Source organism: Exserohilum turcica (assembly GCF_000359705.1).
Source record: "Exserohilum turcica Et28A unplaced genomic scaffold SETTUscaffold_2, whole genome shotgun sequence".
NCBI classification, from domain to species: Eukaryota; Fungi; Ascomycota; class Dothideomycetes; order Pleosporales; family Pleosporaceae; genus Exserohilum; species Exserohilum turcicum.
The window spans coordinates 2985429-2999658 of NW_007360025.1; the positions used below are offsets into that span (position 1 = coordinate 2985429).

The 14230-nt window shown below is 55.2% G+C and overlaps 5 protein-coding genes across 5 annotated transcripts; 4 read left to right on the forward strand and 1 right to left on the reverse strand.

The window, feature by feature from the left end:
• Positions 1-623: 623 nt before the first annotated feature.
• Positions 624-1928, reverse strand: SETTUDRAFT_163314 (uncharacterized protein). Its single transcript, XM_008027588.1, has 2 exons — positions 1251-1928; positions 624-1199 (listed from the first exon to the last, which is right to left on the reverse strand). The coding sequence occupies exons 1-2, from the start codon at positions 1867-1869 to the stop codon at positions 742-744; spliced, it is 1077 nt and encodes a 358-aa protein (XP_008025779.1). The 5' UTR covers positions 1870-1928; the 3' UTR covers positions 624-741.
• A 215-nt stretch (positions 1929-2143) lies between these two features.
• SETTUDRAFT_41701 (uncharacterized protein) lies at positions 2144-4377 on the forward strand (the record flags this gene model as incomplete). Its single annotated transcript, XM_008026952.1, has 4 exons — positions 2144-2472; positions 2524-2697; positions 2746-4150; positions 4201-4377. 4 exons carry the CDS (start codon positions 2144-2146, stop codon positions 4375-4377), a joined length of 2085 nt encoding a protein of 694 aa, XP_008025143.1.
• A 1048-nt stretch (positions 4378-5425) lies between these two features.
• On the forward strand, positions 5426-8508 carry SETTUDRAFT_163315 (uncharacterized protein). Its single transcript, XM_008027589.1, has 3 exons — positions 5426-5703; positions 7491-7757; positions 7818-8508. Exons 1-3 carry the CDS (start codon positions 5573-5575, stop codon positions 8257-8259), a joined length of 840 nt encoding a protein of 279 aa, XP_008025780.1. The 5' UTR covers positions 5426-5572; the 3' UTR covers positions 8260-8508.
• A 406-nt stretch (positions 8509-8914) lies between these two features.
• On the forward strand, positions 8915-9960 carry SETTUDRAFT_163316 (uncharacterized protein). The gene is made up of 7 exons (XM_008027590.1): positions 8915-8944; positions 8998-9037; positions 9102-9143; positions 9201-9283; positions 9383-9455; positions 9510-9558; positions 9614-9960. The coding sequence occupies exons 2-7, from the start codon at positions 8998-9000 to the stop codon at positions 9720-9722; spliced, it is 396 nt and encodes a 131-aa protein (XP_008025781.1). The 5' UTR covers positions 8915-8944; the 3' UTR covers positions 9723-9960.
• A 2215-nt stretch (positions 9961-12175) lies between these two features.
• On the forward strand, positions 12176-13361 carry SETTUDRAFT_116281 (uncharacterized protein; the record flags this gene model as incomplete). Its single annotated transcript, XM_008027591.1, has 1 exon — positions 12176-13361. The coding sequence occupies one exon, from the start codon at positions 12176-12178 to the stop codon at positions 13073-13075; it is 900 nt and encodes a 299-aa protein (XP_008025782.1). The 3' UTR covers positions 13076-13361.
• Positions 13362-14230: the final 869 nt, after the last annotated feature.

Sequence of the window (14230 nt, forward strand, 5' to 3'; positions counted from 1 at the left end):
AGCGGTACGTGTGTAGCAGTCGGAAAGCCGCGGCAGCATTGGATTGTATGGTCCACTTGCCTATGACGAAACGTAAGAGAATCGATAAGAGATAGGCTGTGACAGAAAGAGAGGACGTGGCAGCAGAAAGGTGATCCATGGATACAGTAAGGAGGCTGACATAACCGCTCAAAGCGCTGCAAGGCTGATTCTGAATGTCTCACCCCCCACAAAGCCTCCTGAGTTGTTGGCGGAAGCGTCGGCTGGAATCTATAGATACTCGTTTCCATAGTCGGACATCTTCGGGGAATAGAGCAGAGCCTGGTACTGGCAGCGGGCGCGGGCGTGGAGTGCCATCAAGGCATTATCAATGGAAGGCAGGCCGACGGCGGCAAGGTGATAAGGTAGTATCTCGATTGGCGTCCTTGAGGCATAGGCAGAAGACGGCTGCTGCTACGGTTCCTAACGGTAGTACTTGAGAGACTGCAGTGCAGGTTGAGCAAGGCCGTGCACTTGGTGCCAATCATTCAGCCAGAGTCCTGAGTATCGACACCTAACTATAGAGCTACTGCCTGGGCGTTGTTCCTGGAATTACCATTAGAAACACAGAGAAACCAATGACGATGGCGTGAAGTTGTTTCATAACAATATAGACATTATTCGCGCCGTCACCCTAAGCTTTTGCCTACTGATCGTTTTCTAAAACAATATTAGTCTACCCGAATGAACATGAGATGGCATTTTAGAGACCAAGCCTGACGCTCATGCTTCAGCCTTGACCGGCTCACCCTCCTTGATGTCAAGTTTTTCCACACCGTCAACGAGCTCGGCGCCGTTGGCTTGTCCCGCTGCAGCACCTGCTGCAGCGTCTTTTGAATCGGCAACCTGAGTGTGTCCGTTTGCTGCCGCTGGCTCTGCCTTTCCAGTGCTGAGGCTGGGCTCGTCTCCACCCCACAGGTAGATCTCGCTCTCTCCGATAATCTTGCCACCCTTTTCCCACCGCGCTTTCCTTTGTTGTCTCTTCTCGTTGGTGATCTTCTCGAGAGCAGGCCAGTAGACAGAGTGGTCGTATTTGAAGTCGACCTCACCGCCAGAGGCCTTCATGAGCTGGGAGGCGGGGATGTGGTTCGGGAGCGGCTCGTTCGTCTTGATCTTCGATTTGGTGACGGGATCGATGAAGGGATTCACCAGCTTGAGGAATGTGCTGACATACCAGGGGACTATTGTGGAAACGGTAAGCATGTACCAACACTAGACACGATCATTCTTACGGTTTGTGAGCAGTGCCCTGCCAAGTCGCTCCGGGTAGTGGTTCTGCAAGATGTTAAGGACAGCCTTTGCTGTTCCCAAGCTAGGAGTTGATCCGGTGTTCCTGAAGTCAATGAGTAGTGCCAAGCTTTCCTGGCCAGCTGGGTGGATGTCGATGGTGCGCTCCAGCATGTATACCAAGTGCTCGACCTGCTTGGGCGATTCCTTGGTGTTCTGGTTCTTGGGCAGTAGGTAGAGACACGGTCTTCCCTCATTGTCAAAGCCGAGCAGGACTTGCTTGCCAGTCTCGTTCTCCTCGGAAATGTAATCGGCCGTGAATCCGTCAGTTCCATACTCCCGGCGCCACGTCAATGTGCCACGCAGGCGTTGAGCGGCTTGCTGGACATTCCACTTGGTAGCACGAAGATATCGCAGAAGGCACTCGCGGGTGAGCCACATGCGCTGACCGTCGGTGAGGGCTCCCGTCTCAGCGCTCTTGTCCGAGGGCTCAACCGGCGACTCCCAGGTGCGAACATCAGCAAGGAGCTGCTCGTACTTGGCCTGTTGGTCGGCGGTCAGGGCCGGGGCGGCGGCTGGCTTGCAGCCTGGGGCTGGGTCTGGGAAGGGACCGATTGCTGACATGGTGAGAAGTTTGAATCGAGAGCTGTGTAACTTTGATCTTCCAGCATGAATCAATTAAAGAGTGACAAAGAAGGCGTCCAATTGCGTTGTTGAGGATGGTTTAAGCGTCGGACAACTTTTGGTAAACATGGCGTACCCCTGCATCCGCGTCGATCACCGCCGCTAGGCTCTCTTCATCCTAGCCCCGCCCGACGCGTCTACGCGTCTGACGGCTTTCGGCGCGCAAAGTGCTTTCGCGTTCAACATCCCATATCGCCCGAGATCCGCATTCAGAATGGACGACGTCGCAACTGAACTCACCGAGCGCTTCGAGCGCTATTGCGACACCAAGGACCATGAATTCCCCACCGATATACTCGCTGAATTGCAATCCATGTGCCGGCTATACTCCATCTCACCGGAAGAACTGGACTTCAAATGGCAGGCATACAACATGAAGATGGGCGGGGAGGAAAACAAGATGGATGTCAAGACTGCACAAGACTTCAAGAAGACCATACAAGATGCATTGGAGCGAGAGAGCAGGGGGAAGGCCCAGCAAAGGAACGAGGTCAAGCGGGGCCAACCGACACCAAGAGCAAAGGGTGGGGACATGTATGACATGTATGTCAGCAGAATGTCAGGTTGCGCAGGGTGTATTCTAACTGAATACAGACTTGAGGGGCTCGTTCCCAACACACCACGCCAGGGCGCTGCGGGCAGTGTCAATGGCAGCACAGTCAAACGCAAGTCCAACTTCCAGACACCCGGAGGTAAGGCGAACAAGGCACATGAGATGAGTTCACCCGGGGGCTTCATGGCACCAAAGACGGAGGCTTCAGATGGACCGTAAGAATCCAAGCACTCCCACAGCAGAGCTTTCTAACGACTGTGCAGTGTTTTTGACTTTGCCTCCCGCACCAACGCAAACGACATTACAGAACAGTTCATGCAGGGAGATATTCCCGTCCCGGAACCGCCGTCGGAGGAGCCAAAGGAGCCCCGTATCAAGCTCAAAGCCAATACAGACATGTCCAAGTTTTCGTATCGGACCATGGCGATGAAACTTTCAGAAGCATCAGAAGTATTGGACGACAGGATTGACGAGTTCCGCGATATCCTCCGAGAATCTACAGGCTTGGACGAAAGCGCATTTGGAAATCCCAACTATCCGTCCCCGAGCGAGATCATCGCCGTCGGAAGGATAGCGTGCGACACGAGCGACGGCAAGCTCAATACAGCGTCAATAGTTCTCGAAGGCTCACGACGGCATGGCTCGGGGCGCCGCATACCGCTGAACGTCGAGGGGCTTTCGTCATACAACTTCTTCCCCGGCCAGATTGTCGCTCTGCGCGGCACCAATGCATCAGGCGACTCGTTCGTAGTCTCCGAAGTCCTCTCATTACCGCTTCTAAATCCGCCTGCTACGAAACCAGACGAGCTAGACGCCATCAACACGCGATACCTTGACACGCCCGATTCCGACCCAGACAACGTCCGACCCTTGACTCTGATGATCGCGTCTGGGCCCTACACGACGGACCAAAACCTAGACTTTGCGCCTTTGCATGCTTTTTTGGACAAGGCTGCCGAGGCGTATGCGGATTCCATCATCCTCATTGGCCCTTTTCTTGATGCAGAACATGCTCAAATTCGGTCTGGCGACTTTGATGCTCCACCAAACGCAAACCCAGACCAGGCGACTATGGCTGATCTCTTCCGCCGTCACATCTCCAGCGCCATTCAAAACTTCAACAAGCGCGTGCCAACATGCAATGTTCTCTTGGTGCCCAGCTTGCGGGATGCACACCACCACCATGCAGCTTTCCCCCAGGACAAGTTCGTCAAAAAGGAGCTCGGGTTGGGAGCTGCGGGGAAGATGGTGCAGTGCGTCACCAACCCAATGACTGTTAGCATGAATGAGATGACGGTAGGCATGTCTTCGATTGACAACCTTGACATGCTTCGCAGAGAAGAGCTTGCAGGCGGCAAGGCGCGAGCAACCAACATTTACGAACGCTGTGCGCGCAACTTGATTGAGCAACGGAGCTTCCTGCCTCTATTCCCACCGACAGGGAGGGAAAAGCAACAGTTTATGCCTGCGCCGATCGAGGAGAAGGTGATCAAGGACACGGCCAACAGTGAGGCCAAGGAAGGCGAAGAGGCAGACGAGGAGCAAACGCCTAGTCCATTCCTCCCCCTTGGTACAATGCTAGACACCAGCTACCTCAAACTGGGCGAGATGCTCAATGTACGGCCCGACATACTGATTACACCCAGTGTGCTTCAAGGCACGGTCAAGGTACGCAGCCCGGTAACCCGTGGTAATGGGAGATACTGACAAAGCACCAGGTGGTCGAGTCTGTATTGGTCATCAATCCTGGCACATTGGCCAAACGACGCGCAGCTGGAACGTACGCACGGGTGATTGTCCAGCGCGCTCGTGTCGACGAGGCCGAGAGGGAGAAGGGGATTGCCGTGGCGCACAAGCTCTGGGAACGAACACGGGTTGATATTGTACGAATCTAGGTAGTTTTGCGAATGGACGTGTGCAATGAGTGCAATCAGCAGGCTGTGGTTGGTGCGCGGACGAGGCATTGTCGTCACCCGAACGGCGGGGATTGAATCATGACTTTGATGGTTTCCAGAGATGGATGCGTCGCTTTTGCGGTTTGGCCGGTCAGTGAAGGGGCCTCGGTGGAAGGGCGGCGCGCATGATGCGGTGCATTGTCACCGGCATGGGGCTCGAGGCGTGACTCGAGAGGCTTGTGGTGGGTTGAAAAGAGCAAACGCCTTTCACCGCATTGCACGCGCGCCCATGACGGTTTCGCCTGCCGGTGAAGCGTGAAGAGTGAAGAGCAAGCAGCCAGCAGCCAGCAGCCCTTGCTATGGTCGTTCCTCTGGCCCCTCTGCACGGCTTGGCCCGCCGCCTGCTCTGCTTCAAGCGCACAGATAGCGACAAGGCGCACGAGCTCCCTCCCGCCCGCCCAAAGCGCTCCTCGTCGAGTCCTCCTCGCATCGCCAACCGCAGCCCGGAGTCGCACAGCGCTGAGCCCGCCCAACCACGACGCCCCTCTCGCGACGCCCACGACGACGACGACGACGACGACGCCCGCCCGTCCTCGTCGATGCCGCCCAAGCGCAAGAACACGGAGCCGGGCGCGCCCGTGGTCCCTCCCGGCAAGAAGAACAAGGCCGCGCTAGATGCGGGCGAGGGTAAGTCGCTGCTGTCTGCCGCCGTCGTGGCACCCCCCTTCCCGGCGGTGCTGCCGTATTCCTCGCCGCCATATCATCGCCATTTCTGGTGGTGAGGTCGCAATCCTGGTCGCTGGCGCCTTAAGTCCGAGGCTTTGCCGCGCCACAGGCCAGGGGGCCAATGGTGGGCTGTCGGCGGGGTCGGTCGCTTGATGCCTCAGTGCGTCACACCTTGCCCAAGATCCCGCCCGCCAACTTACCATTCGACTCCGTTCTGTAATTCGACGCGCGCGACTGGACTGGCCTGCAACAGACACGGCCCGCCCTCCTCTGCCTACACCTGTTTCCTTTCCTGCTGCCTTTTTCCCCCTTGCCCTGCCTGCCCTGCCCGCCCTAGGCGCTGCCCTCCCGCTCGCCTGTCTGCTGCTGCTGCTGTACACTGCTAAGCACCACCCCCCGCCACCGCTGTGCACCTCCAGCCTGCCACCACTCCTTGCCCCAGCTGTCTTGCATACGGCGCTAATACACGATGCCTGCAGTATACAGCTCCCAGCAAAAGGCTGCCATCCAGCAATTCATGAACTTCACCCAGGTCGACCGCAACTCGGCCATAAGGACGCTCAAGAGCTATGGATGGGACGCACAGAGCGCCGTGAACGCGTAAGTAGTGTCTCTCTTATATTCTCCCGCTGTTGGCGACACTCTTCTCGCTACAAGCAGCCCTTGCACATGGAGCATAGTGGACTATTCGTACAACATCGACCCATCGACGAACCGACCAGCCCTGCAAATGTGGGCTCCTGCTTGGAGCACGCCTTGGGGCGAGACTGCGCAAAACAGCATGACTGGCCACATGAACTCCGTATCCACGGCATGCCAGGTGCCAGTGGTAGCATATACCAAAGCCAGAGCGCCATTGTCTTGTGCGGATGCACAACGGGAGTAACCACGAGCGACGGCACATGGCAAGAGCATTGCCCAAGAGAGTTCCTGCACCATGGGCCTGTTTTTACCGCTCAGTTGAAGTATCGCTGTTTCTTTCGGGCCATACACACAACACTACACCTTCTCCCATATATAACCCGGCCACAACAAACCACCAGACTTCGTCACCCATCCTCGCGTCGATCATTTGGCCGGATACAAGGCATATACAACGACTGTAGCAATACCGCAGACAGAGAGGCGACTTTGGCATCATTACATCGAGCTGCTGGAGTCCGAGCAGCTGTTTCACCCCGCCATGTTCGGTTCCTCGCAGGACAGAGCCAGGCAGCTTGCAGGGCGCAATCGACGAGGGCGCGTCAGCTCTGGGGAATCATGTTCGAGCTCTCGCACTATTGGTTCCTCACAAAGTATCTACCAGCCATCCAGTTCGACAACTCTCCTAGACTCCACCGCTGAGCTGCCCTCTGCAGTGACTGCACATCCATCTCACAACCGCTGTCGTCCTCGCGCCAATCAGTCCGACTCTGAGCAAGAAGATCTGGAGAATATCAAGGAGCGGCCTGCCTCACCCACTGTCTCGCAGCTACCGGCCGGGTCACGCCCTTTCCACGTTGAACAGCACCGCCTGCAAGCTGAACACCTCAGTCAGGTGCTGTACAATACTCTTGCCCTTTCAAAAAATGCCGTTCCGCCACAGGGTCAATTCGGATCGTCTCGTCACGCTCGGTACGGAAGCCTAGGCACCCATTCAGACACGTCATCCAGCATACGCAACTTTACGGCTCCTTGCCACGCCACTCATTCATCGGGTTCGCCGCTGCTTGATTTGCTGGAACTACTGCAGGCTTCCACGTTCCCTCACTTGAGGACGTCTGCATCCGAAATCCACTTGCGTCCACAAGCCGTCGTGTCGTTGCGAGGCGGTTCTGGCGACGACGTTATTGATTCAGACACACAAGATATTTATGACTACGAGGAAGACCAAGCGTATGAACAGCACCTGCTAGCACTTCGGAATCCGCAGCTTAGCTCGTACTACATTGATCAGCGGCACAACAATCAGTTCTATAAGGACTTCAAGTTAGCCGAAAAGTCCAGAAAGCTTGAACCGCACACATGGAACATACCCATTTGTGATGGCGTTGCGTACGAGTTCTTTCTCGAAAATTTGACAGAGCGCCAAAAACATCGACTCGGCAAATTGTTTGGCCCTGCTCCAGAGAGCAACTTCCCCTATGCACCACGCGGGCGTCTGGCGTTTTTCCACTCTCTAGCTCGTGTGGATCAGTGTAGAATCTACGGCGTCATCAGGAGCACTATCGAACTTCGACAGTCTCCTGATTATAAGCCCAAGGATGTCGACAGCAAACTCCCTCCCGTCATGCTATCGCTTCTTCTGTCCACTACGGAAGAGTCTGTGCACTTCACCCCTCCTCCTATGCAACTTCTAGTTTCGCACATTTTGGATTGGATGGATAAATACTAACGTCGTGTTACAGTTACTACGGCAGTGGTGTCGACGGCAGTGGCAGTCTGGCAACGACTGCTGCTTCTAAGGCTGCCCTTAACACACTGTTCGACAAGTACAGAGAGGCCGATGCCCAAGACAAAGACATCATCGGAGCCGAAGGCACTATGACATACCTGGAGGATATAGGCGTCCATGCCGAAGGCCTAGATTCGCTAGCCACTCTTGAGATCATCCAGACACCGGCCATGGGCGAGATGCACCGTGAGGGTTTCGTAAAGGGCTGGTTCGAGCGCAAGTGAGTTAGATGACATGGACTTTTGGATGCAAAAGTAGCGAAATTCTGACCGAGGGACAGCTGCGACACTCTCGACAAGCAAAGGGCGTATATGCAGAGTCTGAAACAGGACCTCCCCAACAACAAGGAACTCTTCACTCGGGTGTACAAGTACACATTTTTCGTCGCCAAGGCTCCAGGCCAGAAGGCGGTGCCACTGGATAACGCGGGGGTGTTCTGGGAGGTACTATTTACATCGCCACTGTCGCCAGTCAAGTGGACGACGGACAGCACGCCATGGCTGAGCTGGTGGACAGAGTTCACCAACTCGGAATGGAAGAAGAGCGTCAACAAGGACATGTGGAACGAGACACTCAAGTTTGCACAGCTTACGCTGGAGGATGAGGCTATGAGCTTCTGGAGCGAGGAGTCTTCGTGGCCGTCTGTCATTGATGAGTTTGTCGAGTGGGTCAAGGAGAAGCGTGGGGACACCAAGGAGGAGGCCATGGACGAGGAGTACTGAGGCGTGTCGACGACGACGACGGACATTGATGATTGGAGTCTCACTTGGGCTGACTAGCGGGGAGTTACGGTAGATGAAAAGACTTGGTACTGGGATAGTTGATGGCGGCTCGGGCGTCGGAAGGCGGGTCTACTTGGTACATGATTACGAGATTCACGGGAGCATAACATACCCTTGGCCGGTCTTTGCGGCACTTGGATGGGACGTACGTATGCCTTAGTAGATAGAGTAGCTCGACATGAGTAATTGATATGCATCTTGTACGCATGTGTGCATGGGAGGAGTTTTTGGCGCAATAGGTGTAGGACTCAGCCACTATTGTAGCTGCTGGTGTGGGTCCAGCAAGCGGACGGAGCATCCATCTGCAACCTGGGCTGCATGCATTGAGGGGTTTTCATCAGTGAATACGCCACATTTTGCGGCTTTTTAGAGGATTCGGTGGTATTTCCGCGACAGGCGGATTGCGGTGTGAAGAAAATACATGGCTGCGTCTGAGTTGCTTGATGGTGGCCAAGAGGCGGGGATGGAGAGGGGGAGAGGGTGGTTGCGCCTCTCTGGTGTGGCTAGGGCAGTCTCGCTTAAGCGTGCTTAGCGTCTTAGCAGAGCCAACAGTGCCGGGCTTGATTTTCGCTGCACCACGACAACGTCCAGTTTCCCACGACAAACTAACCACACAGCAGTCAAAGTGCGTAACCCACGGCAAATGGACTTGCTGGGACTCTACTGACTCTCTGTTAGATGGTCGCCGCTAAGAAGCACGTCCCGATCGTCAAGAAGCGTACGCCGGCACCTTTGCCCTCGATGAGGTCGAAATTTCGCGACTGACGTATTCCGTTTTGCAGACACCAAGCGCTTCAACCGCCACCAGTCGGACCGCTTCAAGTGTAAGAGACATGATTTGGGAAATGGGAGTTGAGGAAACAGGATCTGACAATGGGTAGGCGTCGACCCATCATGGCGCAAGCCCAAGGGTATCGACAGCGCCGTCCGTAGGCGATTCAAGGGCCGAGCTGCCATGCCCAAGGTACGACTGCCATGACCACGCGATTCGCAGAGGAAATTTTTTTTGCTTGGAGAAAAGGGAAATGTCTGGGAGGACAAGGGCTGACGGAACGCCTCGCAGATCGGATACGGCTCCAACAAGAAGACGCGCCACATGATGCCCAGCGGCCACAAGGCGTTTGTCGTCAACAACGGTATGGTTGAAGCTGATTGCTGCGGCATACACGGACGCCCGCTAACTTGTGCAGTCGCCGATGTTGACCTCCTCCTTATGCACAACAGCACTTTTGCCGCAGAGTAGGTTTGCCCGGGGGACGTTGTGCACGAGGCAGGCTGCTAACCATGTCGGCAGGATCGCCCACGCCGTATCAGCACGGAAGCGCATCGACATCATCGCCCGCGCAAAGCAACTCGGTGTCAAGGTTACCAACGGCAAGGCCCGCGTCAAGACCGAGTCGTAGAAATGTGTGGATTTTCACTTTGGGGCGGGGCATACAAGGCGTCTCTCTGATTAGTTACGATCTCAATGGGAAGGCTTTTCATCTTGTTCGGCTCACAGTACCAGTACCCATTGATACGGTACGAGGAGAAGCATGCACTTGAAAACAAGATTGCGACACGCTACTGCGGCATGGCCCAGGACATGAAAGGACAGAAGCCGTAGGAATGCAATGAAAAAGGAGCCAAAAGATTACCAGCCCAGGCGATGTGTTTACCGTGACGTAGGGATGCGTGATGTGGGATTGCGATTGGACGGGGTGCTTTACGCGACAGGCGCCCTGATGGCTGGCCTGGCTGTGTAGGCATAGGTGTTGTAGGGCAGTCTTGGTCTCTGTTGCCGATGACGCCCGAGGGCTGCGTCGCGTGAGGCGCATCGAGTATATGGTGAGCAAGCAGATTGGACAGGCCGTATACACATCATCTGCGCCAAGCATCGGATGGGTGTTGGCGAAATGGGAAACTTTCACATGGCATGGTGTTGCTGACAGTGGATGGGCAGTGGGTTTGTCACGCCCGCCATCCGAGTCCGGTGTATAGGTAGGTTTGCAAGTCGCATACTGTCAGGCGCAGTGACACGAGGCGCAGCATGGCGGGCCAGGCCCATGGGCGCAAGTGCCCGTGCAAGTGCCCGTGCAAGTGCCCGTGTCGCTATCCAGAGCGACCACGTCTGGTTATTCTGGGAACCTGTTTTTTTGGCGGTGCATAAGCCTATCTATCAGCCCCGGGTCGGGGACCATGGGCGAGGTGCCTTCAGCTCGCTCCAACCTCACCGCCCCCTCCCCCTCCCCCCCAGGTCGACGAGAGAAGGTTACGAGTTGCTGCACATGCATGCTGCTGCTGCTGCTGGTTGCTGATAAGGCAGCGCTGGGGGGGGGGGACAAAATAAAGCCGTGGCGCATCTGAGTCGCGCCAGAGCCGCAAAGACCCCGGGGCTTTTGTGGCTGAGCGCGTGTCGTGGCAGCGGCAGCGGCAGCTTCCAGAAGGAAGATGGGGTTTGGGCGTATGTAAGTGTATTCGGGCCTGCGACGGTGGGCAGCTTGTGTTTCGGGCTTGGTGTTTGTGGGGTTTTGATGGTGTTTTACGGGGTCAGGGCCAGCGAGAGGGTGATGGACGACGACAGCGGCGACAGTGACAGGGCCAGGAAGCGCGTGGCCCCGCTGGTCAAGGCCGTATTATTTGCGGGCCCCCCTTGAATTTCCCAAGGCTCGACGTCGATACGCGTGTTTCTGGCTGGGTTTGCTTGCTTTGCGCTGCCTCTGGCGGCGTGTTGAGCGTGGGCGCTAGCGGTGGTAGGCAGTTGGGCCCACTCGCCTCCCTTCCCTTCCGCATCCGCACACCTCAACCCAGCATCACACCGCCATCCATGGAGCTCCCCCCCATCCGTCTGTCTGTCTGTCTGTGCCTGCCCTGCCGCCCGGCTGCCCTGCTACTCCCAGACAGCCCGCCTGCTCGACAAGACGCCCGCCTCCTCGCCCGCCACCCTGCCGCGTCCACGAGTGGCTGCAGCCCGCCGTGATTGGCCCTCCATGGCCCCCCTCCCTCTGCCAGAGGTGGGCTGCGGCGACGGGGAGCGAGATACGCATGCGGTCGCCCACATGCCACGACCGCGATCAGCACACCCGTCGTTGCAAAGCAGGCGACGCAGTCGGACAACGTGTCGTGCTGGGCGAAGCTGATTGCCGCCAGCCCTCGCCCTGGGTCGGCAAGTAGGGAGAGCCCCGTTGGTTTTTCCCGACGTTGCCATGCCATGCCATGCCATGCGATACCATCGGGCACCGCGTCCCAGACAACCGCCTGCTTAGATGCGCATGCCATTTTCTGACTGTCGCTCCCCCGGTCCATGGCCCGCACAGCTCTCTACCCACGGCTAGGTCGAAGCGCAACCCAATTTCCCTTCCGTCAGCCTGGGAAAGATTTTCAGGCCTGGCACTATTTTAGCTCCCGTACTTCAAATATTCGGTCACCCCAGAGAGCCTTTGTTTCGAGAATCCTCCTTTCACGCCCAACTCGGTGGAATCCAGCTCGAAGGCTTGCCTCGCTCCTTTCGTGCTTCTGCACGCAGTGCCCGGCCGTCTTCGGCTCGTCACACACACGCACACACTCGCCCACACTCACAACAAGCTTATCTCCCGGAACTTCCTCGTCGTTGCCATATCCCGTCCTCCAAACTCAATTGTCAACACCGACTCGTGTCAAGTTTCAAGCCCACTGACAGTCGGCACGTCGCTCAGCTCTAGCTGTAGGACAAAAGGCAACTTGCTCCTCTCACCAAGGCCTCGTTGTTTTCGAGCATCTGCCGCCCCCAGATTTCAAGGACCCACTACTACTGCCGACTGTCCCCGGTGGACCACTTTACCCCTACAGCAGTAACCGGGACCACCGCGTTTTTCTTGTTTACACCACTACCACTGGCATGGCGCCCAACCTCTTTGTTGCCACTCAAAAGGCCTTTGCGCCGCACAAATGGTTCAAGACCAACAAGGCCGACCTGTCAAGAGTTGTTGAAGAGTGGGACAGCCCCGTGCCCGGTCAATACGAGAGCATCCCTGGTCGAGGCTGGTTCTTGATCGCGACTCCCAAGGACGAATCCAAGCCAGAGGAAAAGGCAAAGCCATCCTACAAGGGATCCGACGGAAAGCAATACATTCCCCTGGAGAGGCCCATCCCGCTCAAGTATTCCCATGCGCTCGGCCGCTATTTCCTGGAGCCAGAGTTCTACAAGCGAAAGAAGACGGTCATGATCAAGAACGAAAAGGGCAAAGAAGTTCGAGCCGGCTTCTTTCGAGTCGACAATGTGGCCTGGATCAAGTGCTGGGACGAAAACGACACGTTTATCCCAGGCAATGCCAATGGCGCGACTGGCTATCAACGCTGGGTGTTGGACTCGCAGACACAGCAGTTCCGCCATATGATCAAGCGCGACGACCCCAACTACGTCCGGTCTCGGAGGAACTCTCCTGCGCGCGACACTGACAACCGCAGCCAAGAGTCGGTCAGCACAGAGTTCCGCAGCAGTCGTCCTGGTAGCACCAAGAACGGCTTTAGCGTCGCCAGCACCCGCGCAAACAGCATCCGCTACCAACCCTCGACGCCCACTTCGACCGCACCAAGCCAGCGCCCCTCACGACAGAGCAGTCCCAAGCGCAACGACAGCATTCCGCTCGAAGAGGCCAAAGCCGCCTTGCGCCGCTTGGCTCGCGAACACGAAGAAGCCGCTGCCGCCCTTGCTCGCTCCCGCATGAAGCGCACCGACTCCAAAGACCGCGTCGAGCAAATCGAACGCGGTCGCGTTTCAGAACGTGTTACCAACTAAAGTTCAAAAGCTTGTTTCAGTCAAGAAGGCGGATGGCGTTCCAACTCTTTTTTTTCTTGTTTTTTCGTCCGTGTGTGTGTGGATGTTTTCTTGGGAAGCGTGGCGCAAAAGGGTAATTTTTGCCTTCCCCCTCCCCCCCCCTTTTTTTGGTGTTGGTGGGAAAAAAGGGGTGTGTGGAAAGTGGCGTTTTTTTTTCATTCATTCATTCGTTCTTTCTTTCTTTCCCTCTTCTTCTTCATCTTCTTATCTTTTTTTCTTCTCTTTCTTCAAAAGGGGTGCATGGTGTTTTGGGCTATGATGGTGGGGGCAGGGGAGTTTTTTTTTCTCTTCTTCTTCTTCTTCTTCTTCTTCTTTTGCTTCGGTATAGGGGATGGGAATGGTGGCAAAGGGTGAGGAGATTTTTTTTTGTTCTGGATGTGATCAAAGTGGTTTTTTTTCTCATCTTTTTGTTTTGTAGTGTATGTATATAAGTTTGTGTATAAAAACACATTGGCGTCTTCTTTTTTTCTTTTTTTTCTCTCTCTCTCTCTATGGCTCTTTGGCTGGTTTTGCGCTAAACCCTCTCTTCTTATATATACACGACGTTATGGCCTCTTCTTTTTTTTCTTTTTCTTTTCTTAGAACACTTGCACTTGTAACAAAGAAACTCCTTCTTGCTCCCCCCCCCTTGGTTACTGTTTGTAGGTGTATAGCGAGAGCGTTAGGGGGGGGGAGGGGAGCTGAGAGTTTTTTTTTCTATCTGTGTCTTCTTTCTTCAACTTCATTCCTTCATACTTCATCTTTGACTTTGACTTTGACTTTGATACATCCATCCCTCCCTCCCTTTCGTTTAGTTTAGTCTAGTTTAGATACCATTCATTCCACGATACAATAATAAAACCATTTCTTCCCTTCTCTTCTCTTTTTATTTTGCATTAGGATTGCTGTTGCGCTTTCTTGGTTGTCTTATTGTTATCTTTGTCTGTGTATATGTTGAGTGTATGTATACATATGTGTATGTGTGTGTGTGTATATGTGTGCTATAGTTTGTTATTGCCCAGTCTACATACATAGTAATCACGTCACGCACGAATTCTTACTCTGAATATATATATATATATATAACGTATTCCACCACCGAGAGTGCCACCCCACCGAGAGTGCCTACTTTTTCTT